Source organism: Mustelus asterias, chromosome 22 (assembly GCF_964213995.1).
Source record: "Mustelus asterias chromosome 22, sMusAst1.hap1.1, whole genome shotgun sequence".
In the NCBI taxonomy this organism is placed as follows: domain Eukaryota; kingdom Metazoa; phylum Chordata; class Chondrichthyes; order Carcharhiniformes; family Triakidae; genus Mustelus; species Mustelus asterias.
The window spans coordinates 37,240,823-37,268,493 of record NC_135822.1 but is presented as its reverse complement, the minus strand read 5'-3'; the positions used below and the strand labels follow the sequence as shown (position 1 = coordinate 37,268,493).

General features: G+C 42.4%; 1 protein-coding gene across 1 annotated transcript in view; it reads left to right on the top strand.

The window, feature by feature from the left end:
- sh2d5 (SH2 domain containing 5) overlaps positions 1–27,671 on the top strand; it is a 73,592-nt gene that overhangs the window by 26,873 nt on the left and 19,048 nt on the right. The window contains exons 5-7 of the mRNA XM_078238553.1: positions 11,458–11,721; positions 14,171–14,336; positions 24,502–24,610. Of these exons, the coding sequence (XP_078094679.1) occupies positions 11,458–11,721; positions 14,171–14,336; positions 24,502–24,610 (539 nt within the window). The remainder of the gene's footprint in view (positions 1–11,457; positions 11,722–14,170; positions 14,337–24,501; positions 24,611–27,671) is intronic.

The window sequence follows — 27,671 nt, the reverse complement described above, 5'->3', positions numbered from 1 at the left end:
ATTGGGATTCTTGAGAAACATTAAGGTAGACAAGTCCCCAGGGCCTGATGGGATATACCCCAGAATACTGAGAGAGGCAAGGGAGGAAATTGCTGGGGCCTTGAGAGAAATCTTTGTATCCTCACTGGCTACAGGGGAGGTCCCAGAAGATTGGAGAATAGCCAATGTTGTTCCTTTGTTTAAGAAGGGTAGCAAGGATAATCCAGGTAATTACAGGCCGGTGAGCCTCACGTCAGTGGTAGGGAAATTATTGGAGAGGATTCTTCGATACAGGATTTACTCCCACTTGGAAATAAGTGGACGTATTAGCGAGAGGCAACATGGTTTTGTGAAGGGGAGGTCGTGTCTCACTAACTTGATTGCGTTTTTCGAGAAAATGACGAAAATGATTGATGAGGGTAGGGCAGTGGATGTTGTTTACATCAACTTCAATAAGACCTTTAACAAGGTCTCTCATGGCAGACTGGTCCAAAAGGTGAAGTCACCCAGGATCAGAGATGAGCTGGCAAGATGGATACACAACTGGCTTGGTCATAGAAGACAGAGGGTAGCAGTGGAAGGTGTGTTTCTGAATGGAGGGCTGTGACTAGTGGCGTTCCTCAGGGATCAGTGCTGGGACCTTTGCTGTTTGCAATATATATATATTTATTTATATAAATGATTTGGAGGATAATGTAACTGGTTTGATTAGTAAGTTTGTGGACGACACAAAGGTTGGTGGAATTGCGAATAGTGATGAGGACCGTCGGAGGATACAGCAGGATGTAGATCAGTTGGAGACTTGGGCAGAGAGATGGCAGATGGAGTTTGATCTGGACAAATATGAGGTAATGCATTTTGGAAGGTCTAATACAGATGGGAAATATACAGTAAATGGCAGAACCCTTAAGAGTATTGATAGGTAGAGGGATCTGGGTGTACAGGTACACAGGTCACTGAAAGTGGCAATGCAGGTGGAGAAGGTAGTCAAGAAGACATACGGCATGCTTCATCAGCTGGGGCATTGAGTTTAAAAATTAGCAAGTCATGTTGCAGCTTTATAGAACCTTGGTTAGGCCACACTTGGAATATGGTGTTCAATTCTAGTCACTGCACTACCAGGAGCATGTGGAGGCTTTGGAGAGAATACAAAAAAAGATTTACCAGAATGTTGCCTGGTATGGAGGGCATTAGCTATGAGGAGACATTGAAGAAACTTGGTTTGTTCTCACTGGAACGACGGAGGTTGAGGGGTGACCTGATAGAAGTCGAGAAGATTATAGACAGAGTGGATAGTCAGAAGCTTTTTCTCAGGGTGGAATAGTCAATTATGACGGGGGTGGGGGGCGTAGGTTTAAAGTGCGAGGGGCAAGATTTAAAGGAGATGTACGAGGCAAATTTCTTACACAGAGGGTGATGGGTGCCTGGAATTCGCTGCCGGGGGAGGTAGTGGAAGCAGAAACAATAGTGACTTTTAAGGGGTGTCTGGACAAATACATGAATAGGATGGGAATAGAGGGATATGGGTAGGGAGGTTTAGTTCAGTCAGGCAGCATGGTCAGTGCAGGCTTGGAGGGCCGAAGGGCCTGTTCCTGTGGTGTAATATTCTTGGTTCTTTGCCAAAGTGAATAACACCACACTTTCCCACCTTACACTTCATCTGTCACCTTGTTGCCCACCTGTTTAACCTGTCCATAACTCTTCGCAGACTTGGAGGCCAGGTATTTCTGGTCCCTCCTGAAGTTAACAGACATTTTGCTGGTCCGTCAAATTTTCTGTCCCACCCATGATGATTCTCTCCACCGGCGTGACCAGAAAACTCCAACCTTTGTTTTCTATCAACAGCTTGCATTCCCAAGGGAAGGAAATTTGCCATCCTTATTTGGTTTGGCCTACATGTGACTCCAGATCCACAGCACCATGGGTTGACTCTTAAATGCCATCTGAAATGGCCACGGAGCTCAAGGACAATTGGGGATGGGGAATTAATGCTGGCCCAGCCAGTGATGCCCACATCCCATGAATGAATAAAAAAACATGTTGAGTATTCAATGATTTTCCAAGTACATTCTTAGAACTTCTTTGATAATAAACTCTAGTACCTTCTTAATAACTGACGTCCGGCTAATTGACCTGTAGTTCCGTTTTTTTAATCTCTCCCTCCTTTTCCTCAGTGCCCATGAAATGTCTCTTGTCTCTGCCTCTGAGGGACCAATGTTTACTTTCGCTCCTCTCTTTTTTCATATGTTTACAAATGTCCTTAGAATCTGTTTTTATACTCCTGGCTAGTTTACTCTCATACTCTGTTTTGCCCTTTTCATCAACTTTTTGGTTGCTGCTCACTGATTTCTAGAACCAGGCTTCTTATATGCCCCTCCTTTTAATCTAATACTATCATTAAATTGCCTAGTAAGCCACAGATTGATCGTGTTCACTGAGTTTTTCTTTTTTAATGGAATATATTTTTGTTACATAGGAATGTAAGAAATAGGAGTAGGAGTAGGCCATTCAGCCCCTCAAGCCTGATCCACCATTCAACTAGATCATGCTCTTCTTCTACCTCAATACCACTTGGCTGCATTAACCCCATGTCCTTTGTTGTCTTTACTAACAAGGAATCTATTTACTTCTGTCTTAAATATACTCAATGACTGTGCCTCCACAGCCCTCTTGGCTAGAGAATTCCTATGATTCACCATCTGAGTGAAGAAATTCCTTCTCATCTCAGACCTAAATGGTCCATATCTTATCTTGAGACTGTCTCTCCTGGTTCTAGACCTCGCAGCCACGAAAAGATCCTCCTTGCGTCTACCCTGTCGAGCCCTGTAAGAATTTTGTAAGCCTATTCTCTAGAGTTTAGAGTCTTCTAAACTCTAGAGAATAACTTCCCAGGGACCATATCTCCTCATAAGACGATCCTGCCATCACAATGATAAATTCAGTGAACCTTCATTGCACTCCCTCTTTGGCAAGTATATTCCTCCTTAGGTAAGGTGACCAAAATCATAAACAGTAATAGCGATGTTGTCCCATCTGGGACTAAGTCCCATGGCAGGATGAGGATGAGAAGTGTTTCCCACTGCAGAGGCTGATGGGAAACCACACCATATCTTCTGGTGAGATTTATCGTAATGCATCCAGAGCTTTAGCGCCGTATTCCGTGGCAGCGCGGGTTTGATTATGCGTGTTCTGTCATATCTGGGTGCCATATTTAAAAGGCGTCCAACGTCACTGACCCACCACACTCTAATCTTAGTTACCCTAATCCAATTTGCTTGTGACTCGGGTAATAATCCAGAGATTATTATCTTTGAGGTTCTTTTTAATTTAGCTCCTAGCTGCTCAAACTCTCTAAGCAGAACCTCTTTCCTAACCTTATGTTGTTGGTACATCCATGGGCCACGACAGCTGGATCCTCCCTCTTGCACTATAAGTTCCTTTCCAGCCCAGAGCAGATGTCCTGAACCCTGGCAGCTGGCAGACAACACAGCCTACTGGACTCTCATTCTTATCAGCAGAGAACTGCGTCTAACCCCCCGATTATACTCTCCCTGACTACCACCATGTTCCTATTAACTCCCCCAATTTGAATGGCTTCATGTACCATTATGCCATAGTCAATTTGCCCTGCAGCCCTGCTTTCATATAGTCCTGCTTTCATTCATACAGGTTGTAAGAACCTCCGATCAGTTGGATAATTGTACGGGCTGAGGCTCCTCCACTTTTACCTTCTCAATCCCCATACCTGCCTCACTCGCAGTCACACCATCTTGTTCCTGACTGTAAACCAAATCAGATGACTTTATCCTAAGGGATGTGACTGCCATCTGAACCAAAGTGTCCAGATAACACTCTCTTGACGTGTCGCCGTTTCTTCAGCAAGGTCTCCAGTTTAATGACCCCGAGCCAAAGTTTATCCAGTCACAAACACTTATCGCAGACATGCTTGCCTTGGATCACATGGGTGTCCAAGAGCTCCCACATTCTGCAGCCACCACACATCACCTGCTCGCCATCTTTATAGTGTTTAATTAAATTATTTTATTGATTACAGTTTTTTTTATTACAGTCTCTAGTCCTGCCTCTGTTTATATTTCTATTATTTCAATAAATGTTCCACTTATTCAAATTTAAATTCCTTAGTTAAGATAAATAGAAAAATCTCACCAGCCAATCTAATAAACTTTACTACTATTAGTAATCCTTACAATTACTCATACAATCTTAGAATTACTAAAAATCCCTGAATTTTGAAAGATAAGTGAGAAAAGTATTCATCAACCAATCGACTATTTCCTTGATTTTTCTCGGAACACAGTTGGTTTACTTTAGAGCCACAGATTGGAAAGTTCCTTTAAGTGTTGCGATAGGTGCTCCTCTGTCCCTCTCTTTTCGATGCAGCTGTCTGTCTCCAGGTTCTCCTCTCTCCCACTCTTCCAGATGCAGCTTTCTGTCTTCAGTTCCTCTTCTTCCTACCCTTATTTCATTTGGAATTGTTTCTTTAAATGTTTCCTCTGTTTATTTATCATCATACTTTTTAGTCTGTTTACTCAATCAACTTTAGCTATTTCTTTCCTCATATCTATATAAATGGCTTTGCTTGAGTTTAAGATTCATTTTTGGGGCTGCAGAATGTTGCTTTCAAACTTGTATGGAATTCAGTTGTATTATGATCACTATTTCCCAGTGAATCTCTTACTATGAGATTCCTAATTCAACCTGCATCATTGCACAATATTACAGTTAAAATAATTTTATTATTAGCTGATTCTACAATGTATTGTTCTGGGAAACAAACACTCATCAAGCATTTTACAGAACTCATCTTCCAAACAACAATTGCCAATTTAATTTGTCCAGTCAATGTGAATATTAAAGTTCTTCACAATTGCCTTTGTTACAAGCTCCAATTTTTTCTTGCTTCATGGTCTGTTCAATAGTTTGACCACTGTAGGGGACCAAGAATCTACTTCCCCCACCTTTTTCCAGCCTTTGTGATTCCTAATCTCCACATTTACTGATTCTACTTGCTTATCTTCTAAGCCAAGATCCTTTCTCACTACTGTCCTTCTATTGTCCTTTACTATCAAGGTTATCTCTTCTTTTCCATTCTTTCTCTGTTTTTTCAAAATGTTGTATACCCTAGAATATTTAATTCCCAACCTTGGTCATCGTGTAACCGTTTCTTTGAAATAGCGATTATATCTAAACCATTTATGTCTATTTGTGCTACTAGTTAATCTGTCTTATTGTGAATGCTTTGTGCATTTAGATAAAGAGCCTTAAATTTTATTTTATTACAAGTATAATCTGCATGGAACTTATTTGCTGATGCACTATTAATATTAAACTCTCTGTCCCTACTTGTTACACTCTGCTTGTCTTTAACCAAATTGCTAAATTGCTCTATTGCCTCGACTTTTCTCATTAGATTTCTAAATCTCCCTTCACCTGAAGCCCACAATCAGAGTGCTTGAGCCTTTAAGTAACACTACTGCAGAGCCTTGCTGTTTCATTCATTTTTTACGACTAACAATACTGGATCTGCATTGCCCAAATTTGGGATCCTGGCATCATATCAGCCAGTTGGGCTGTGTTGCATCGGGACGATGTTTGATCAACAGGTATTGGTGCACGGAGGCAGCCTCGATGCAGGTGATCCTGGTGCAGCCTGCCCCTGATAAACACGAGTATATGTTCATAGCGCCACTGGAAGCAGTGCTACAATAATGAATTTTGCATCCGTTAACTTTTACAATGTGTGGATCTGAGTAATCTCTGTGCATATCTTGAGGTTTACTATTTAACTAACGCAATTTAAAAGAGGCTGCAAATCGAACATTTACAACATGAGCTTACCTATCAATAACGCAAAGCTGATTTCAGCTGATGACAGAACCAGGATTAATGGGAATGCACCAGCATCTCTGCAATCTGGAAATCCGAAGTCTAGAAACACCAGTTGTTCTGAAATGTTTTGAGCAGACCCATAAACACTACTGTTCAGGTGCCACAACAAATCAGAAGGCAAGTGCTCACCTGATCTTTGAACTGAGGGTAGAAAATGGCAGATAATGGGGGCATGTGATGAGTATAGTGCAGGAAAGCACAGCTCAAGGTTACAAAGTTACTCAATTTCTTTCTCTGTGCTGTTTATGTATCTCTTTGTTGGTCTCTCTCTGTCAATATTTCTCCATATCGCTTTCTTTCTGTCTCTGTTGGTCTCTTTCTCTTTCTTTCCATAATCTATTTCACCATCTCTCTCGCTTTTGATTTCACTCTTTGGCTGTTTTGCTCATTGTCCTTCTCTCCCTGGGTCTCTCTTTCTCACCCTCCCTCTTTCTGCCTCCTTTCCTTTAGCAGCATTGTCTTTGAGGAAAACTAAGCATTCTCAGTTTTAAAAAAATCTTTGCTATACTTTGAGAGTGAAAACAAGGTAGATAGTAAAACAATTTGGAGAAGTAAAACAAGTTTTATACTGCTTTGTAATTTTTACTTTGTTTTATGTTTCATATTTTTATTTATATCTACAATGTTTTTCTGGTTCACATGCTTATGGTTAGGGATTTGAGCCATCATTCTACAATCCAGAAAATTCTGAAATCCAGAAATGCCTTGGTCCCAAGCATTCCGAATTGGAGATGTTACAGTGCACTAATAGAGCACAGACCTTTTTTGATTTGATTTATTATTGTCACATGTACTAGCATACATGAAAAGTATTGTTTCTTGTGCGCTATACAGACAAAGCATACCGTTCATAGAGAAGGAAAGGAGACAGTGCAGAATGTAGTGTTACAGTTATAGCTAGAGTGTAGAGAAAGATCAACTTAGTGTGAGGTAGGTCCATTCAAAAGTCTGACGGTAGCAGGGAAGAAGCTGTTCTTGAGTTGGTTGGTGCGTGACCTCAGATTTTTGTATCTTTTTCCCGACGGCAGAAGGTGGAAGAGAGAATGTCCGGTGTATGTGGTGTCCTTGATTATGCTGGCTGCTTTGCCGAGGCAACGGGAAGTGTAGACAGAGTCAATGGATGGGAGGCTGGTTTGCATGATGGATTGGGCTGCATTCACGACCTTTCTTGCGGTAGTCATTGATTGGATAATTTAAATAATAGCGTACTTCACCAAATTAATTCATAACTAGGAATGCCACAACATGACATTGTCAGATAGCTCGCAACCTGCCCAGTTCTACCCTTGAATTGTTAAACTAAGATTACTGATAACAGATTGAGTAGTTTGAAAGTGGCTACTTCTTTAATGGAAAATAGCAAAACGTAATATTAAATGAACAGACGAAGATCTATGTTCCGCAGATTAATGTTCAATATGGTCTTCGCTTTAAAAAAGGAATATTTTAAGCTATGTTTAGCAGAGCATTCCCAAGTGCTGAGCTTGGTGTGGTGCAATATTGAATCAAGTAGACAGAAAGCTCCATCTTCTGTCATTGGTCTGTGTTCAGGTAACCAACCTTAGCTGGGGCAGGAATAGGTTTTACATTCCTATGTCTGGTTGGTGCACGTTGACCAGAGCTGGAGTTACACATGTAGTGACATCTAGTGACAAGATTGGGCTGAGTTTTGATAGCTTGGTGTGCTTGATAACACTGACTGTCCAGGTTCATGAATGAAGAATGACCAGTTTTAATTAGAATGGGATTATGTTAAGTAGGGATAGTTTTTTCTTTCCTGCTCTTGCTTACTTTTAAAACACTCAGCTCCACAATTTTAGTCATATTTATCTCATAAAATTGGATTGTGTCTTTTGGCTTGTGGTAACATTGCTGCCTCTGGTGCAGGGTTCATGCCCCATTTTGGAAAGTGCCAATGTATGGGAGGTGATGGCCTAGTGGTATTATCACCAGACTTTAATCCAGAAACTCAGCTAATGTTCTGGGGACCCGGGTTCGAATCCCGCCACGGCAGATGGTGGAATTTTAATTCAATAAAAAATATCTGGAATTAAGAATCTACTGATGACCATGAAACCATTGTCGGAAAAACCCATCTGGTTCACTAATGTCCTTTAGGGAAGGAAATCTGCCGTTCTTACCTGGTCTGGCCTACATGTGACTCCAGAGCCACAGCAATGTGGTTGACTCTCAACTGCCCTCCAAGGGCAACTAGGGATGGGCAATAAATGCTGGCCAGCCAGTGACGCCCATGTCCCACGAATGAATTAAAAAAAAAAAGCTCCCGGATGTCCCACAGAGTGGTTCGCCAATCAAGCAATTTCCTTAAAAGTGGAGTTATTGTTTTAAGGGCGGCACGGTAGCACAGTGGTTAGCACTGCTGCTTCACAGCTCCAGGGTCCCGGGTTCGATTCCTGGCTCGGGTCACTGTCTGTGTGGAGTTTGCACATTCTCCTCGTGTCTGCGTGGGTTTCCTCCGGGTGCTCCGGTTTCCTCCCACAGTCCAAAGATGTGCGGGTTAGGTTGATTGGCCAGGTTTAAAAAATTGCCCCTTAGAGTCCTGGGATGCGTAGGGATGGGTAGGGCCTGGGTGGGATTGTGGTCGGTGCAGACTCGATGGGCCGAATGGCCTCCTTCTTCACTGTAGGGTTTCTATGATTCTATGAAGTGGAGGCCAGGGTTCTGGCTCTAAATTCTTGGTTGATATCCAGTAGGATATTCATGTCCAGTGGATATGGTGCCGCTTTACCTCTCACCATATTAACTGTGGGAGCCTACAAAACCTTCCTGATATATATGAGTTGTTGGCATCTTATCAGCTGACATGAACATGGTTATGGCTGTATGGAAGGAGTGTTTGTGTCAGACTATTAATCAGCCAGCGAATTCCACTCTACAACCTATTTTCCAAGAGAACAAAAAAGCCAATATGGTTAAAGAGCAAATTATTGTGCAAAAACTGCCACCAATTTCAGTAGAAACCAGAGTGTATTAAAAATAACTCTTTGACTCCTTCCCTGTCCTATCCTCTGGTCCTTCCCTCACGCATCTTTGTAGAAACTTAAATGCCTTCCCTCATTACCAGAAAACTTCCTATTTGTACAGGCTATTGAAACCCAGCTTTCCCTGTCTGGTGAGATGATACCATGAAATGCAAAATTAAAGAATTGTTCCATTACTGACATTCCTCAATAGATTGGCCATAAAATGTATCAAAATTATTTCTAAATTTTGGTTATCTTGGTGTATTTTTTATCCTTATTTCATTGTTTATTTCAAGTTTTTTTTAACCAAATGGTTACTCAGGGCATTATAATTGACTATTTCAGTTGGAGATCCTGGGAGTGAATGCACCATGCAGCTTTTAATAATGAACAGATTTTCAGGCTTCCTACCCTTCCCATGGTTAGGAAGTTGATGCGATTTCTGTTGTGGTAATGAACCAGATTTAATCCTTGGTCATGGCTTAATTATTTCATTTCAGCTTGGATGGCAGTAAGGAGATGAAGATAAGCCAGACCTCCCAATCACGCTTAACCATCCACCCCATCCCCACCCGGAAGGAAAGTTGGCTATTAGCCGACACACCTGGAAGAAGCCTCATAGCCAGCAGATTAAACTAGTTGAGGGGACTTGCACTCCTCGGTGGGAGGAAGTCCTGCCCTCGAGAGCTGCCAGCCAATCTGATTGGCCAGCCGATCATATTGCACTTTTCAGAGCAGGAGAGTCCTCCTTGTGCCTAGGCCAAGATTTCTCTCTCAATCAACTGATGGTTGCATATGAATTCACTGCTGTGTTTGTTTGCCTGCATAACAGTGGGAATACTTACAAAATAATTATTTTTTATAAAGGTTTTTGCAACATCATGAGCACAGGAAAGACTCTATAAAATGGAATTTCTTTCTTTCTTAAATATATGGCAGAAAATATTATTTACAATCTCCATCTCTAAACTCCTCTCCCTCCCAAAGTCCTTGAATGTGTGTCATACCTCCCAAGTCCTTGCCCATCATTCCTGCAACTCCATATTTGAATCTCTCTAATTCTGTCAACAGTATCAAAACAATTTTTATCAGAAAGACAAATAATATATTTTGTGACTATTACAATGGCCATTTATCCCTCCTTGTCTTTCTCGACCTGACTGCAGCATGGTTGACCGCAGCATCCTTTTCCAAAATCTTTCAATCTTTGTCCAGTTAGGTGGGACTGCAGTCACCTGGTTCCATTCCTGCTTATCTAATTATAGCTAGAAAATTACCTGTGATGGTAGATCTTCCTGCTTCTGCACCATTACTTCTGGTTCTCCCAAGGATTTTCCAATGCCTCCTCCTATCTTTTTTGCATCCGCATGCTGCCCCTTGGTAATGTCATCTGAAAAAACACCAGTTTTCACATGTACACTGACAACACTTAATGCGACTTCATTAACACTTCTCTCAATTTCTTCAGTGTCTCTAAGTTTCAAACTGCTTGTCTGACATCCAGTGCTGGATGAGAAATGTTGTCCAATTAAATATTGAAGTCCAAAGCCATCGTTGCTGAAGTCCCTGTTGCAAACCCTGTTCCCTAACCACCAACTCCATCCCTCTCCCTGGCAACTGTCTGAGGCTGAACCAGATTGTTAGCAATCACGATGTCATCATTGACCCTAAAGATGAGCTACCAGCCGCATATCTTCACCATTATTAATGCCACCTACTTCCACCTCTGTAACACCATCCGTCTCTGTCACTGTCTCAGCTTGTCTGCTGTTGAAACCCTCATTCATGCCCTTTTTTTACCTCCAGACTTGATTGTTCCAACACACTTCTGACAGGCCTCTCACATTCTTTCCCCCATTATCTGGAAGTCATCCAAAACTCCTAAGTCTGTCTACTTACTCGAGCCAAGTCGTGTTCGTCAGTAACCCCTTGCTGACCTACATTGGTTTCTGAGTATCACCTTGATTCTAAATTTCTCATCCTTGTTTACCCTTACCCTTCCCAAACACTGTTGTCTCCAACAGCCCCACAGCCCTCTGATATACTGCACTCCTCCAATTCTGGCCGCTTGAGCATCCTCAAATATAATCACACCACCATTGGTGACTTTGCCTTCAGCTGCCTGGTTTTCAAGCTATGGAATTCGCTCCCTAAAGGGTTAGGATTAATGTTATGCCTCTCTATCTCTTTCCTCCCCTGCTCCTTAAAACCTACCTGTTTAAACCACGCTTTTGGCCAGTTGCCTTAATTGCTCCTTATGTGGCTCGTTATCAAATGTTGCATCATAAAGCTCCTGCAAAGTGCCTTGATACATTTTATTACATTAATGGAATTATATAAGTAAAAGTGTTACTCTTGTAATGTGTAAATACTATTTGTATATAGAAAATCCTGTCTATTTATTAAACAGGTTTAAAGGCTCGGGGCTGGGAGCAGTTGTATATCAGTCCAAGTGTAATTCAGTACAAATGGCTTAGTAATGTCATTGAAGTAGGCTGTTTGGACCAGCAGTTGATTGGATTAGTGCTTTGAGTTTGTTTATTTGTCTTCAATCTTCTGTCTAACAGAGTTCTTTCCACTGTAGGCAACTATTCTGAATTTGCAGCTGTGCCGGTTATTCCAGGTTGCTTCCTGTACGAAATACAGGAGAGAGCAACAGAGCAATGTATCTGCCATTCATCACCCCAATCAGGAAACTCACCTAGAACCAAGTTCACCAGCACCAACTGTTTCTACAAGACATGTGAGAGAGTGCTATGGGGAGATGGAGGTTTCCTTGAATGTCAGTGCCCTGGTGTCCTTCAAGAGACCATCACAACAAGAGGAAACCAGACCATCAGAAGAAATAGTAAGGCAACATGATTGGATGTATAATAGATGTGTAACAGATTGATACTTTCACGGCGCTGTAGTTTTTGTAATTTATCACAAAAAGCCTGAAGACTCTACAATGAAGCTTAGCGAAAAAGATAATGAAGTAATCTATTTCAAAGGTATGAAAATATGCTTAGATTTACTTTGTTGAGTAGGTATCCAGTAGGTATTACTAATATATATTCACATGGTATATGTGTTTAGAATGCCCCTTAGAACAGATGATTAATTCCCAATTGTTCTCAGGCAGAGTTAGGCACTCTTGGCTCCTAATATACAACAGGATTGGCTAGACATAAGGCTCATAGTTTCATTCCTCCTGTACTGTGAGATAACTACTCTACGGGAGCGGAACCCCTGAACAATTATGTAGCAGTTCCTCCCCGCCCTCCCACCTCCTGCACAGTCATTTAGAAATGATGTACATTTTCTGGTAAACATTTAAACTCTCCCAATTCATGTCCAAATATAATCCACTACCTCCAGAATATCGAGGTGAAAAGTATGGGTTCTGTACCAGTAAAAGAGCTGCAAATGATTCCTCAAGAGCTTTTAAGCTATGTGCCATAAAACGTTGTGAATAAGTTTTCACCTGAAGACTGCCACATATGACCCACTTGAAAGAGGCACCACAGCCAAAACATTGCTTTCAGTCCGTACATTTTTCTTAGTGCTTATATTAACATCAAATTTGCATCTGATATTACTGCTGCTTTCAGCAGCTCTTATGAACATTTTACCAACTAATTTATGCAATTAATTGGTAGCAGTATGGGTAAATTATATTTTCCTATCCAACTGATCTGGGAGATGGTCGAATCCAGCAGGGCTGGATCAACTAATTTAAAGTAATTTCCAGAAGAATGAATCTCCAATGTGTTCTAGTTTCCATATTACTGTCCTTTTATGATCATGGGTCACGCATAGCCCCTAAATAAAGGACTCTTGTGATTAACCCCTATGTCTGAGTTACAACAAGGACATTCTCATGGGACAAAATAGGTTGCTCTCAGGGTAATTTCAGCTGTATCTTTAAACTCCTGGAGCATAACATATCCCATTCTAATGTCAATCTCGCTGCTTTTCCACCCTTATTCTTCAGCCCTCTTTCTCCTTTTCTGTAAATGTTTTTGAAGAAGTCTTGGCATTGTAACATGTCAGAAGTTGACTTGTCAAAGAAAATTAAAACTGGTTTCAAATTTTTTAAAAAGTCGACTGGCAGTTACAGAAAGATGATAGGTGGAATTTTCCCATCCCGCCCACCATGGGAATTGTAATGGGCGGGACACAGACCATGCAAAGGTACATTGACTTTGGGTGAGATTTTCCGGTTTTGGGCCAAGCGCAGCCAGAAAATCCGATGAGTGTCCATGTCACCTTTTTCCAGCACTGAATTCACAAAAAGTGGGTGGCACAGTGGTTAGCACTGTTGCCTCACAGCGCCAGGGACCCGGGTTCAATTCCGGCTTTGGGTCACTATCTATGTGGAGTTTGCACGTTCTCCCCGTGTCTATGTGGGTTTCCTCCGGGTGCTCTGGTTTCCTCCCACAGTGCAAAGATGTGCGGGTTAGGTTGATTGGCCATGCGAAATTGCCCCTTAGTGTCAGGGGATTAACAGGGTAATTATGTGGGGTAATAGGAATGGGGTCCGGGTGGGATTGTGGTCGGTGCGGACTTGATGGGCTGAATGGCCTCCTTCTGTACTGTAGGGATTCTATGAAGTCTGAGTGGTTGTAGACAATTGTTTTTTTAGGATCCAGACTCTTTTCCCAATAAATATGGTTTAGCAATCTGCATAACAAAATTAATTCTGATTTTAACTCCCTGTAGAAGTAACAGGACATTGTTGCTAAAGATGGTTATTGCCAATAACTTCTGGACTCTCAGAAATGAATCTAAGTATCCAGAACAGGTTAAACATGTCACTGTAAAGTTCTTCACTAAATTCATTCATGCTGTAATCTACTAATCACAGTGTCAAAATGTAGGAAGAAGGGGTTCCTGGAATGACAACCCCCTCCATCCGGTAGGCGGCACGGTAGCACAGTGGTTAGCACTGCTGCTTCACAGCTCCAGGGACCTGGGTTCGATTCCCGGCTTGGGTCACTGTCTGTGTGGAGGTTGCACATTCTTCTCGTGTCTGCGTGGGTTTCCTCCGGGTTCTCCGGTTTCCTCCCACAGTCCAAAGATGTGCGGGTTAGGTTGATTGGCCATGCTAAAATTGCCCCTTAGTGTCCTGAGATGCGTAGATTAGAGGAATTAGCGGGTAAATGTGTAGGGATATGGGAGTAGGGCCTGGGTGGGATTGTGGTCGGTGCACACTTGATGGGCCGAATGGCCTGTTTCTGCACTGTAGGGTTTCTTCCTATAAGTTCTATAATAAAATGTAAACAGAATTAATGCCTGTTTGCTTATATTTTTAGATCCAATCAAAAGAATTGGATCCATTTGAAAAATCACTAGAAGACTGTTCGTTCTCTTCACTAACATTGGTGCGAAAGAAAGCTATACGCAACAAAGGGATCAGGTCAGGAGCTTACAGAAGTTCTACTTTCAAGAGACAATTTCAACAAGCACTGGCAGATGGCTGTAAGTATGAAATATTTGCATTTTATAAGAACTGGGTGTTGGTCAGTTAGAGCTCAGAACATCCAGTAGGATTTCCATTATTTCTTTAATATCTGTTGCACACGTTGGACGGAATTTTACTGCCGGTTTGCGTCCATTTTACAGTGGGAAAATGCCATAAAATCAGGCGTAAAGCAGCTAGCGCGAATGGCGCCAGTTTTCACGACCGGCGCAATTTTACGACACCCGCATTTCCAGTGTGGTCAGCCTCTCTCCAGAAATGGGTGAGGGGCTGATTAATTTATTCAAATTTGTGTGTTTACTCATTTCATGTGTTTAGCAAGCCCGGCGCTCAATCTTCCGGGCTCGCTCACCTTTATGGCCTCGCCTGGAGAGATTCTCCCCAGCGAGGAAAGCACCTGGCTCCCCATGAGCCTCGCCTGTGGAACTGAAGGCCGTTGAGGCTCCCTGGTGAGGCCAAGCGCCAGGTGGGGGTGCCCCTTTGGTAGTGCCAGCCTTGCACATGGGCAATGCCCACTGGGCAGTGCCAATTGTTGGGCCAGTGGGGAGGGAGCGCTACTGCCAATTTGCATGCGATCGGGAGAGGGAGGGGGTCCGCGATAGGTCGGGGCAGCGGGGGCTGCATCTCGGGCCGTGGGCCCCTGAGATTGTGGGTGGGGGCAAGGGGGAGCTAGTGAGACTAGCCAAAATGCTCTTGCAGGGAACAAGCACAGACTTGTGGGCCAAAAATGGTCTCATGTGTTGTAGTCATTCTATGCCAAAATATGGTGGTAGTGGTGCAGACAGTGCGCCCTTGGGGAAGTAAGCTGATATCTTGCTCTGTGTTTCTAGTACATATTGCTGGAAATCTGAAATAAAAACAGAAAATGCTGGATAAACTCAGCAGGTCTGGCAGCCTCTGTGGAGAGAAAGTTAACGATTTGGATCTAAATGATCTTCTACAGTTGCTTTGTTGTTCACCCACGACTTGCTGAGTCCCAACTTAATTTACATACAATCTGATAGGGAGCAAGGAGGGCCTTTTCATGGATGGGTTTTCACGTTTGCCATGAGGAAAGGATTTGAGGAACGCCTGAGTCAGCATTGCCCTTAATTGCCTCCTTTCACTGCTGAAAAGCCTATACATCTCCAATTTTCTGCACAATTTAGCGTTTAGATTTGAGAGATCAGTCTCTTGGCTCTTCCCTTTTCCAGCTCTGTTTGCTTAAACCTCTCCCTTGTATTTGGGTGAACAAAACTGTTCATAGTGCTCAGGATGCAGTCTAACCAGAACACTATACACATGTCTTTCACTAATTTACTTCACTGTTTTGTCTATATATAAATCAGCACTCCATTTGCTTTATTGATTTGCTACTTTAAATGATTAGACTTGCTGATAATCAAGTCTACTAAAATCATTAGATCTCATTTAATTTAATCCTCATTTTACACCATTTTCTCCTTCTGTATGGAAAAAAATAAATCACGGAGTTTGCCATGAAATTGCAAGAAATTTCATTTCCTCAAATAAGATATTGATCAGGTAGGCTCACAAGGTTATCATACAGGCAATTCAAGTTTCTGACAATCAATTTTATTATTTAACCTAAAAATTATGCCAAACAAATTACTCTATTGTTTCCAGTGTCTGTCTTTCCATCATTATTTGAAGATGGGCATCATGTTAGCCTGTTTCAAATCTCCCAGTTTGTTTCCATAATGACTGTCAGCTTCTCACACCTCTCATCCCTTGCCTCTTCATAGCTAAACTGTTGATGGAATTTGTTAATCAGTATACTAACTGTCCGAAAGTAATTTACCATCTTTGTCCTGTTAACATTTTTTATGGTTCTCATCTCTGGTTTGCAAACTTTCGTACAGTTGTGTTTTGCCTATGGTTAGGCCTTTACTTCAGATCCCTCTTTACCCCTCTGATTACCTCTTAATGTGACTTCTCTTTCTTTTCTTATATTCCCACACTAAACTTCCAATGGAATCAGAAATATATCATCCTTCAAACTCCAAAACACTTGGAAATATTTTTCATATGAAACAAGATTGACCAAATACTGTGAATTCAAAAAGTACCAGATTAGTTGTGTTTTATAAGAGCTCTTTTATATCTATAAGAAAAAAAATACACACTTCTACTGCCTACGTTTTTGTGGGGATTATCTATCCAGACATTTCCTGCAATAATGAAGTCATATTTCATCAGGCATCAGTTTAATGCAATGTCCTTCATAGAACCATAAAGTTCCTACTGTGCAGAAAGAGGCCATTCAGCCTATCGAGTCTGCAACGACTCTCCAAAAGAGCCACTCGGGCCCTCCCCTCTGCCATATCCCTGTTTTTACCATGGCTGACCCACCTAACCTGCACATTTTTGGACTATGAGAGGAATCCAGAGCACCTGGAGGAAACCCACGCAGACATGGGGGAATGCGCAAACTCCACACAGACAGGCACCCAATCGAACCTGGGTCCCTGGCACTGTGAGACAGCAGTGCTATCTACTGTGCCACCGTGCTGCCCTCATATTTCTTATGTTTTGAGATGTTAATGCAAAATGGCTTGCAGTTTTAAATCTGTGTCAAGCTGACTGCAAGAAAGCAGGCAAACTCTTTCTTATTAAAATCAGGTAACTAAAACTTACAAATCCACCAGAAAGACAAAAAAAAAATCCAACATTCGTATATGTAACTTGCAATTGGGAGACGATATCCCCGAAAAAGTTTCATAGGGTCAGCCGAAACAGACTCTGAGCTCTTGAGCAAAGCGCATTAGGCCAGAGCAACACAGGAATGACAACTTGTCAATTGAAAATCAATCACTGAGGCAAGGTGACAGGTGTACTCACTGTAGGCAGCCTTTATTTGCTTGGTTTTAATAGTTTTGCTTCAATTAGGTTTTGGGCACTGCCACCTGGCTTCCCGATGGCCGACTGGGTTCATTCCAGTATCATTTCATGCCTGGCTGTCCAAATGAGGCACCCCAAACGGTCTATCGGTTGGAAAATGGTCATGCGCTTTATTGCTGTCTCTCTGTCCAGCAAAGGCACAGCCACATAGGTTTGGTACTGCTCTCCTCCGCTCAGCAAGCCTTTTGACCTGCCGCCGATCTGGAGGAAATCCAATGTTCTGACCCAAAGTTATTAATGGAAAACTGGGTTGGTAAACCCTACCCAACAGTGGAATTGCTGTGTCACCATCTTCCCTTGCTCGCTCAGAGCCAGTCCATCCCAGTAACATGGGTCAATACCAGCATTTTCCAGTGAGCCACTCCTGGAGAAACTTGGAACTCCAGAACATTATGTATCCAACCACAAGCGAATGGATAGTGGGAAATTGCACAATGGGAAATCCTTAACCAAAGTTAATCCAGGCTCTCACCCACAGAGGGCAGTACTTTCCTTTTCAGAAGACACTGTGAACCATTTTCCACTTCAGATTCGAGTCTTTGAAAATTAATTCCAGCTTTTAATGATTCACTCCCTCCCCTTTTTGTTTTACCAATTTCTACATGTTTTGGTTTATAATTTCCTCCATTTTTTTTGGTAACCATTTCCCATTTTGATCTTGCATGTATTTTTGCATTCTCTAATTTTTTTTACAGCTTTCTATTTTACCTTTTTGTGCCTTTCTGACCCTATTTTCCCTTTTGGATTTAGTCCCTGAACATTATTTTCAACTTTCTGATTCAACATTTCCCACTTTCACTCACTTTTTGGCAAAGATACCTCCGCATCTCGATCGATACGTTACTCAGCGCCGGCAACAAGTTTAAGTTAAATAAATAAAACGGAAAAATCTAAATATATATGTTTCATTGCATAACTAATTTTTATACAGAAAATTGTGTGTGTTGTGTTGCAGGGTGTATCTGGAATTTTTATAGCCTTCTGAAAAAAGGCTGAAAACCCTTGAACTAAATGGTAAATGTGGTTAATAATATGATTGCCTGCTTAATGGGAAGGAACTCCTTTATCTGGTGTGTGCAAGCCTGCTGTGGAATGGTAGAACAATGCTGATTTTTCAGACCCTTCAAGTTTGTTTACATGTCTTGGCAGAAATATGAGGTTATGTGGAGCTCAGTACATAACTCGTGTTCATGGGACTTAGTCAAAAGATTAGGGACAACACTTGAATGGCAATGTTAGGTGTATTGTGCAAATCAGATATTGTACTGTTATTTATTCTCCTGTCAAAGCACATTCTTTGTAAATAATTTCACTTTAGCTTAAGCGATATGATCTAACATTGGTTTATTTTGTCCTTTGAGTGTAGCGTTAAGTAACACTCACAGGTCTCCGTTGTTTATTATTATGGAGAAATAATTGCTTGGTCTTGTAGAAAGTTACCTCATTCACAACACGCAGACATTCATATGTTTCAGATCAAAAGAGGCACAAATCTGGAAGCAGCCTTTTTATTATGAATACAAATGGTAATTGGAGAAAGCCTAAATTGTAAGGGCTAAAAATTGGTTCAAGCAAGTCTGCACCAGTTCCGTTAGAGGAAGACATGGGTGCCATTTTACCATTTTTTGTTTAAGTGCTGGGCGGACTTAAAACTGGGAGTGGGCACTTACCTCCTCACTAACCCTCACTGATGGAGCGCCCAAATCGGACTTTTATCAAGCATGTTTGTTCCAGACTGATTTCAGATTGGGCGAACGTGGTAGTAAAGGCAGACGTGCTGGTAAAGTGGGGCGTGCAGTTCATTAAGTGGACTGAAATACATGCAGATTTATTTAAATTGACGTTGCGTCCATTTTGGTCGGGTTCCCAACCGTGGCCATTTTTGGGCCTTGGTAAAGTGCGAACTGGCACAGAAGCGGGCGCAGATCTCACTACTCGCCTCACACCCGACTTTACCAAATTTTCATGCCCCGAAAACGGGCACAATGCAATGGTAAAACTCCGGCCGATATTTGAAGTTGGTGCTGCACCTCATTTATATGATTATAGCATTGAGCTGCTGCTGGCAGCCTCTACTCAGCAGGGAGCACAGCAGTGTTGTGCTAGCACAAATTGCAGCCAATCCTCTATTCTGAAAGACAGTCTGTCCCACCTAAAGGGAATCTGCACCGAATAACAGAGATTTGCTGCTGTATACATTGGCTGTAATTCTAAACAAGAAAAATGGAATACAGGGTAGAGAGGACACGGATGCACGCCAGGTGGTGGAGGTGGACAGGAGAGATGCCATGATTCTGCAGAGGCCAAGAAGTTCTCAAGGACAATCTTCAGAAAGGATTGGGAGCAGATTGTCAGGGAGATCAACTCCTGGTGGCTGGCTCCAAGCATCTGGTAGCAATACCACAAGAAGTTTAATGATCTTATGTGGATGGTTAAGATCAGTGAATGTATCTCCTAACATCTACCTATGCACCACCAGCCTCTCTCACTGCTCTATGCTCTATCATTCACCCATCAACAGTCCATGTGAACATCCAGACACTGCACCCTCAGACACATATCTGTGCTTTCAGACTCACACCAGGCCTCGCTGTCTCCACAAAATGTAGAGTAGAGATGGTGGCAACAAAGATGCCTGCATGCCACAAAGATAGGTCGGAAAGTATTTTGTGAAGAAGAAGTAAGGAGTTTACAAATAGATATAGATACGTTGAGTGAGTAGGCAAAAATCTGGCAGATGGAGTATAATGTGAAGTTGTTCAATTTGGCAGAAAGAATTAAAAAAAAGAGTATTACTTAAACATAGAACGATTGCAGAATTCCGAGATGCAGAGGAACCTAGTTGTTCCAGTGCATGAGTCACAGAAAGTTAGTATGCAGATACAGCATGTAATCAAAAAGGCTAACAAAATGCTATCCTTTATTATGAGAGGAACATAAAATTAAGGAAGTTATGCTTCAGTTATACAGGGCATTGGTGAGACTGCATCTTGAATACTCTGTGTAGTTTTAGTATCCTTAAGTAAAGATGAATGTAAATGTGTGGAGATGATCCAGAGGAGGTTTGCTAGATTGATACCTAGAATAAGCAGGTTGTCTTATGAGGATAGGTTGGATAGGCAGAGATTGTTTCCACTTAAGTTCAGAAGAGAGAGGGGTGACTTAATTCCAGTATATAAGATCTTGAATGGTCTTGATAAAGTGGACATGGAAAGGATATTTCCTCCTGTGGGTTAGTCCAGAACTAGGGGGTATTATATTAAAATTATAGGTCACCATTATAGGACAGAGATGAGAAGAAATATTTTCTGAGGATTGTGCAACTTTGGAATTCTCTGCCTCAGAAGGCAGTGGAAGTGAGGTCATTGAATACTTTTAAAATTTAAATTTATTTATTAGTGTCACAAGTAGGCTTACATTGACACTGCGATGAAGTTACTGTGAAAATCCCCGAGTCGCCACATTCCGTGTACACTGAGGGAGAATTTAGCATGGCCAATGCACCTAACCAGCACGTCTTTTGGACTGTGGGAGCACCTGGAGGAAATCCATGCAGACCACGGGGAGAACTTGCAGACTCCGCACAGAAGGCAGAGGTAGATAGGTTCTTGTTAGCAAGGTAATCAAAGCTTATTAGGAGTAGATTGGAATATGGAACTGGAAACACAAACAGATCAGCCATAATATTATTGAATGGCAGAGCAGGCTCGAGAGGCTGAACGTCTACTTCTGCTCCTATGTCACATGTTTGTATCCTCAACCATAAGGAGGAGCTGGTTATCTGCATCGTGAGCGTTGCGGCAACAGAGCCGGGGTATCATTGCTGAGAAACATTCAGGATGATGGTATATTCTTGCCTTATGGCCCCCCTCAACTCGCCCTCATTGCTATTGGCATGATGAGCAAGCAGCTGATGGTGTCACAATGGACCTTTTGCTTTCCATTCCACCTCCTTTCCCTCACCGTAAACTTCCCCTTCTTATTTTCTGTCTTCGTACATGTAACAGTTGCCACCAGTCCAGACATAACAACCCAGGAGCATGAGAAAAAGTAACACTACATCACTGAAGAAAAGCACTTTCACTTCAACAGACCCTTACAAGTCAAGTACTGTGATCTTTAAGGTAGTTTGGAGTTGTGATCAGCAAATGTAAAAGTGGACTGCAGCCAGGCCAAGAGTAAAGAATGGTTCATTTGGCAGCTCACTGGAAGGCGAGATTGCAGATGAGTTCTGCTGCAAAGGACTCAGCTGAAGACCTTGATGGAGTGACATACAGGAGAATTATGATGGGTATGTATGTATGCACAGCTAGAAAGCAGAGTCCATTGGCTGGCCTGCCAAAGGTCCTCCTATCACTGTCAAGGAATATGGATCTCCAGGTTGATACGCGGTATAGCATAAAGTTTGCCCTCTCTGCAGCTTCTGTCCATAACCATAAGGGTGAGGTTAGGGCCGGTCAAGGATAGTAGTGGGAACTTGTGCATGGAGTCAGAAGAGATAGGAGAGGCGATGAATGAATACTTTTCTTCAGTGTTCACCAAGGAGAGGGACCATGTTTTTGAGGATGAGAGTGGGATATAGGCTGGAGGAGGTAGATGTTCTGAGGGAAAGTGTATTAGCAATTTTGAAAAACCTGAGGTTCGATAAGGCCCCTGGGCCAGATGAGATATATCCTAGGATTCTTTGGGAGGCAAGGGATGAGATTGCAGAGCCTTTGGCTTTGATCTTTGGGTCCTCACTGTCCACGGGGATGGTGCCAGAGGACTGGAGAGTGGCGAATGTTGTTCCTCTGTTCAAGAAAGGAAATAGAATTGACCCTGGTAATTATAGGCCGGTTAGTCTTACTTCGATGGTTGGTAAGTTAATGGAAAAGGTCCTGAGGGATAGGATTTATGACCATTTGGAAAGATGCAGCTTAATCCGTGATAGTCAGCATGGATTTGTGAAGGGTAAGTCTTGCCTCACAAATTTGATTGAATTTTTTGAGGAGGTAACTAAGTGTGTAGATGAAGGTAGAGCAGTTGATGTTGTATACATGGATTTTAGTAAGGCGTTTGATAAGGTTCCCCATGGTAGGCTCATGAAGAAAGTAAGGAGGTGTGGGATAGAGGGAAATTTGGCCGATTGGATAAATAACTGGCTATCTCATAGAAGACAGAGGGTGGTGGTGGATGGAAAATTTTCAGACTGGAGACCAGTTACCAGCGGTGTACCACAGGGATCAGTGCTGGGTCCTCTGCTTTTTGTGATTTTTATCAATGACTTGGAGGAGGGGGTTGAAGGGTGGGTCAGTAAATTTGCTGATGACACCAAGATTGGTGGAGTAGTGGATGAGGTGGAGGACTGTTGTAGGCTGCAAAGAGACATTGTTAGGATGCAGAGCTGGGCCGAAAATTGGCAGATGGAGTTTAACACTGATAAGTGCGAGGTGATTCATTTTGGTAGGACAAATTTGAATGCAGATTACAGTGTCAACGGCAGGGTTCTGAGGAATGTGGAGGAACAGAGAGATCTTGGGGTTCATCTCCACAGATCTCTGAAGTTTGCCACTCAAGTGGATAGAGCTGTGAAGAAGGCCTATAGTGTGTTAGCGTTTATTAACAGGGGGTTTGAGTTTAAGAGCCGTGGGGTTATGCTGCAACTGTACAGGACCTTGGTGAGACCACATTTGGAATATTGTGTGCAGTTCTGGTCATCTCACTATAAGAAGGATGTGGAAGCATTGGAGAGAGTGCAGAGGAGATTTACCGGGATGCTGCCTGGTTTGGAGGGTAGGTCTTATGAGGAAAGGTTGAGGGAGCTGGGGCTTTTCTCTTTGGAGCGGAGGAGGATGAGAGGCGACTTAATAGAGGTTTATAAGATGATGAGGGGGATGGATAGAGTGGACGTTCAGAGACTATTTCCTCGGGTGAATGTAGCTGTTACTAGGGGGCATAACTATAAGGCTCATGGTGGGAGATATAGGAGGGATGTCCGAGGTAGGTTCTTTACTCAGAGAGTGGTTGGGGTGTGGAATGGATTGCCTGCTGTGATAGTGGAGTTGGACACTTTAGGAACTTTCAAGCGGTTATTGGATAGGCACATGGAGTACACCAGAATGATAGGGAGTGGGATAGCTTGATCTTGGTTTTGGACAAAGCTCGGCACAACATCGAGGGCCGAAGGGCCTGTACTGTGCTGTACTGTTCTATGTTTTTTAACCCAGGTATGCTGCAGAACCAAAGGCACTGCAGCCCCTATTCCTGTTTCAGCCTTTGTGTGGACAGGCCATCTACTCCTTTGCCCTCCCTGTGAGGATGCAGCAATGCTGCCAAACTCAGTAACTCTCTACAACAGCTCCAAAAATGTTCAAAGTACTTTCAGACAGCTAGCTGGAAATCACAAAGCTTCTTCAAATTTCCTTACTTGCAAGTTCCGTGTCTGCCTCTCAAAATAACACTATGCTGAGCCCATTTTGCAATTGGATGCTTGGTCTTTAATGACATGAAACTTGTTGAAAGGAGATGCAATAGTCCAGATTTGGTGAATAGGCATCCCATCAGCTGGTAGGGCTGTTTTACTTCAAATAGAATGCAATCAGTTGCTTCTGGCATATAAAGACAAACACCACAAGGTGGTGCCCCATGCAGGCTGCACAAGAATGGAGTGGTTGTGCAACACACACCCCAGGAAGACGATTGGCTTCAGTTAGCAGTGTTACTGATCCAAATTTGATTTAATTTGACTTATTGTCACATGCATTAGCATACAGTGAAAAATATTGCTTTTTGCGCGCTATACAGCATACCATTCATAGAGAAAGAAACAAGAGAGTGCAGAGTGAAGTTTGAGAAGCATAAAACGAGAGTAAAAGATAGAATTTGAAGGTATGCTGGGCACAGCTTGTGTCACCTCGCTCCGGCACCATCTGGGTCTTTGTGTTCTAAATCTAAATTTTTGCTCTAAATCTCTCTAATTTAGCAGTTAAACAATTTACTTGAAACAGTGTCACTATGGAAATGAAATCGGCAGAATCCAATATCTTCGACATGGCCTGGTTCTCTTAAGTGGGCTTAGCACAAAAGTCGAGTTGATAACATGATTTGAACATTCCCCATTCTAGGTCAGCTCCCAAATTGTGTTTTTTTGAATAATTGATTAATTGGTTGAAGACTTCATTTTTTAACATAAAGATTAGATTTGGAAAAAAAGGCATGAATAGCTCAACCAACATCAGCACCATATGTATCTGAAATACTATTTATTGATTATATTTTCTACAGACAGTTGCAGCTTGGGGGATGAACTCATGGAATCTTGGAGAGCACTAGCTCCCCTGCAGCATGAAGAAGTATTAATGGACACAGTCTGGGCCAGTGCTGGGATGCCCAGGTTAGTACATCAGTGACTGTACAAAGGTAATTCTTTGAAAGATGAACTCTTCAAAAAGCCCTGTGGTGCCTCTTCCTCAGATGTTTAAGTGGCTGTAACATATTTGCAGTCGTCATAAAGGACAGTTGCAAAAATGATCTCAATGGAATTCATGGCAAAATTAAAGTGCCAATTCAAGATCACTTTGATGCATTATAAACATTACAAATATGATTCACGCATTCTGTTCAGGCAGCTAAGAATGCCCTGAGGTGAATGAAAATGTAATTAGGTGAAGAAGATGGAGAAAAAGCTTTTCTAATTGGAGCCAGAAGTCTAGTTATACATCAATGAGGAAGGCACTGCATACATGGCTGGAGTGGGGAATGTAATTGACAATTTTAACTAAAGTTGCAGTTTGACGTTACACTGGTATAATTCGTCAAGATAATTTTTTTGTAAGAGTAGTCAATCTCTTGTGGCATGAAACATGAAAAGTTGGTGGATATGGCTTACAAATTCGTGCTTGCCAATTTTACGAATGGGTGGAAATTGATTCCTGTGACTGAATGGATAGACCTGTGATATTGGGGCTTGGGCTTCATTATCATGGACTCCATGAAAATGGCAGAAGAACAATTGCGAGCTTCTGACCGGAAGCTTGACAGGAAGTGTGAGGTGATTTGGGGAGGTCAAATAAGGCAATGGATTGCACAATAAATGAGAGGATACTGAGAGGTTTAGAGGAAGTGACAGACATTGTTCTGAATGTGCACAGATCCCTGAAGTAGCAGGTCAGGTTGATAAAGTAGTCAAGAAGACAAATGGAATCCTTTCATTTCTTGGCCAACGAATAGAAGAGAAGAGCAGGGAGATTATGCTGGAACTATATAAAACATTCTCTCGGTGTTTCTTCACAGCCAAAGATTTTAGGAAGGTTTGTGTTCAGCAATTGCAGGCCTACTGGTGGCTAGTCAGACCTAACCATGACTAGCAGATTGTCCCACAGTGGGTGCAAGTGATGGTGCAGTCGCTGCTGGGGACTATTTGATCTTTCCTTCTCCTCTTCTCTACCATGCTGGTTATTTACTCAGTCTCAAAGATGTCCATAGCACTCCCGATGTAGTGTTTCCAAGCATCACGAGCTAGTGCCTGTGCTTCTCACTGATGATGGTTGATGTGGCACACAGAGAGGGATTTCGTCAGGGAGCCCTTGAAACTGATTTGAGCCGGGGCCCTCTGTTCCATTTGTCAATGGTCAGCTGTCCATACAACACGATCTTGAGGTACCGGCTGTCATCTATCCAGGCAATGTAAAAAGTCCAATGCAATTGTCTTCACAGAAGGATGGTTTGATGCTATTGATGTTAGCTATTTCCAGGACTTTAGTATTTGTGATGCGGTCCTGCCAGTGAATTTTGAGAATGCTACAGAGGTAGCGTTGATGGTGGCACTATAGCAGGCGTACATGATGGCGGTATGAGACCTGAGAACTAATACAATTTCGTCTGTATTATTTTGTCTGAGGCTGTGGCTGCTCCACACTTATTTGTAGTCTGGCAAATGCACTGTTTGCTTTTGAAAGTCACTTCCTTGTTTATAGTGGCACCAAAAGAGAGGACTCTCCCCAAATAGGTTCAATGCTTGATGGCATTCATCTCAGTTCCCTCGACGACAATGCTTGGTGGTCTATAATCTTGTTGGAGTGCAGGCTGACGCAGGACTTCAGTTATCTTTAAACTGTTGTTTAGTCCAAAGAGTTGTGCCACCTTGAAGAAAGGTGCTGTTATCATAGAACATAGAATCTACAGTGCAGAAGGAGGCCATTTGGCCCATTGAGCCTGCACCGACAACAATCCCTGTTGACTGAAAGTGCTGTCATCACTGAAAAGAAGCTCACAGATGAGTTTTTCTTCTGTCTTTTTTTGAGCTTGAAGATGTTTAAGGTTGCAAAGACCTCCATCAATCCGGAAGTCTACGTAAACTCCCTTCTTGAGGTCTTCCATTGCCTGCTGCAGCATCATGCTGAAGAAGATGGTGTATAAGCACACATCTCTGTTTCATACTATGGAAGGGACTCGAGAGGTCACTGTTGTGCTTTACTTATTGGACTTGTTGTAGGGAAATATCCCTTTACCAGTGCAGAATAGAAGTTGAGTCGCAAATCAAGGTTCAAAGCGTGTCTTTATTGTACAATTACTGTGATCCCAGGGAGACCCCCGTAGCCAGCTCAGAAACAGTGGCTTGGCCACGTTGATCTCAATTAAATCACATCAGCTCTGGATCTTTATAGGGATCCAAAATTCGCGCGGGAACATTTGATTATGCCTTTTTTTACACAATGTATAAAGTGGTCTGTCAGTTTCAAAAGTCCCTAGGAAGTTTCATGGATTAGCATTTGTATGGTGTGTGTTCGTGTTAATGGGATTACTTGGTCCTGCCCCGGTGTCTAAATGCGTTTCCCATTACTATCTCTATGTGTCCTCTTATTTAAATTGGTCCTATTGTTCCGTGTCTGTGTTTCCTGCTTGTGAGATTGAGTGTTAATGTCATCCTGTCCTGTTGGGTGTCTGGGGTATTTCATTCTTAACCTTTTATCCTTATCTCTTAGTTTATCAGATTTTTATGTCTGCCTTGGCCGAATTGGTAATATTTCAGTGATAGCTTGGTTTTGATAACCCACTCTCTGTCTCGTTTCATAGGGATCTTGATCTTCCTTGGCCAGTTTAAAATGCAGCTATGCGCTGTTGCTAGGCAGATTAGGGATCTTCCGTAGTTTCTGAAATTCGTGAGTCTCTCAGCTGTGCAGGGGGAGACCCGATCGAATATCCATCCGGGGGTGCCCCTCTGCATTGTTGGCCCGTTATGAGTGGTGCCAATTAGTCCAATAAAAATATGTTTGATGATGCAAATATGGTTTTCTGGAAAATTTCCTCCTTCAGTCCCTCCTCTCGTCCAGGGGGTGCCATTCATGGCTGACCCCCCATGGACGACCTTCAGAGGAACAGTGATTTGTACAGCTGTTGTCCTTGCCGTTGTTCCTCCTCTTCTGGGTCGTTGTTAAGTTCTTGCATCTGGATAC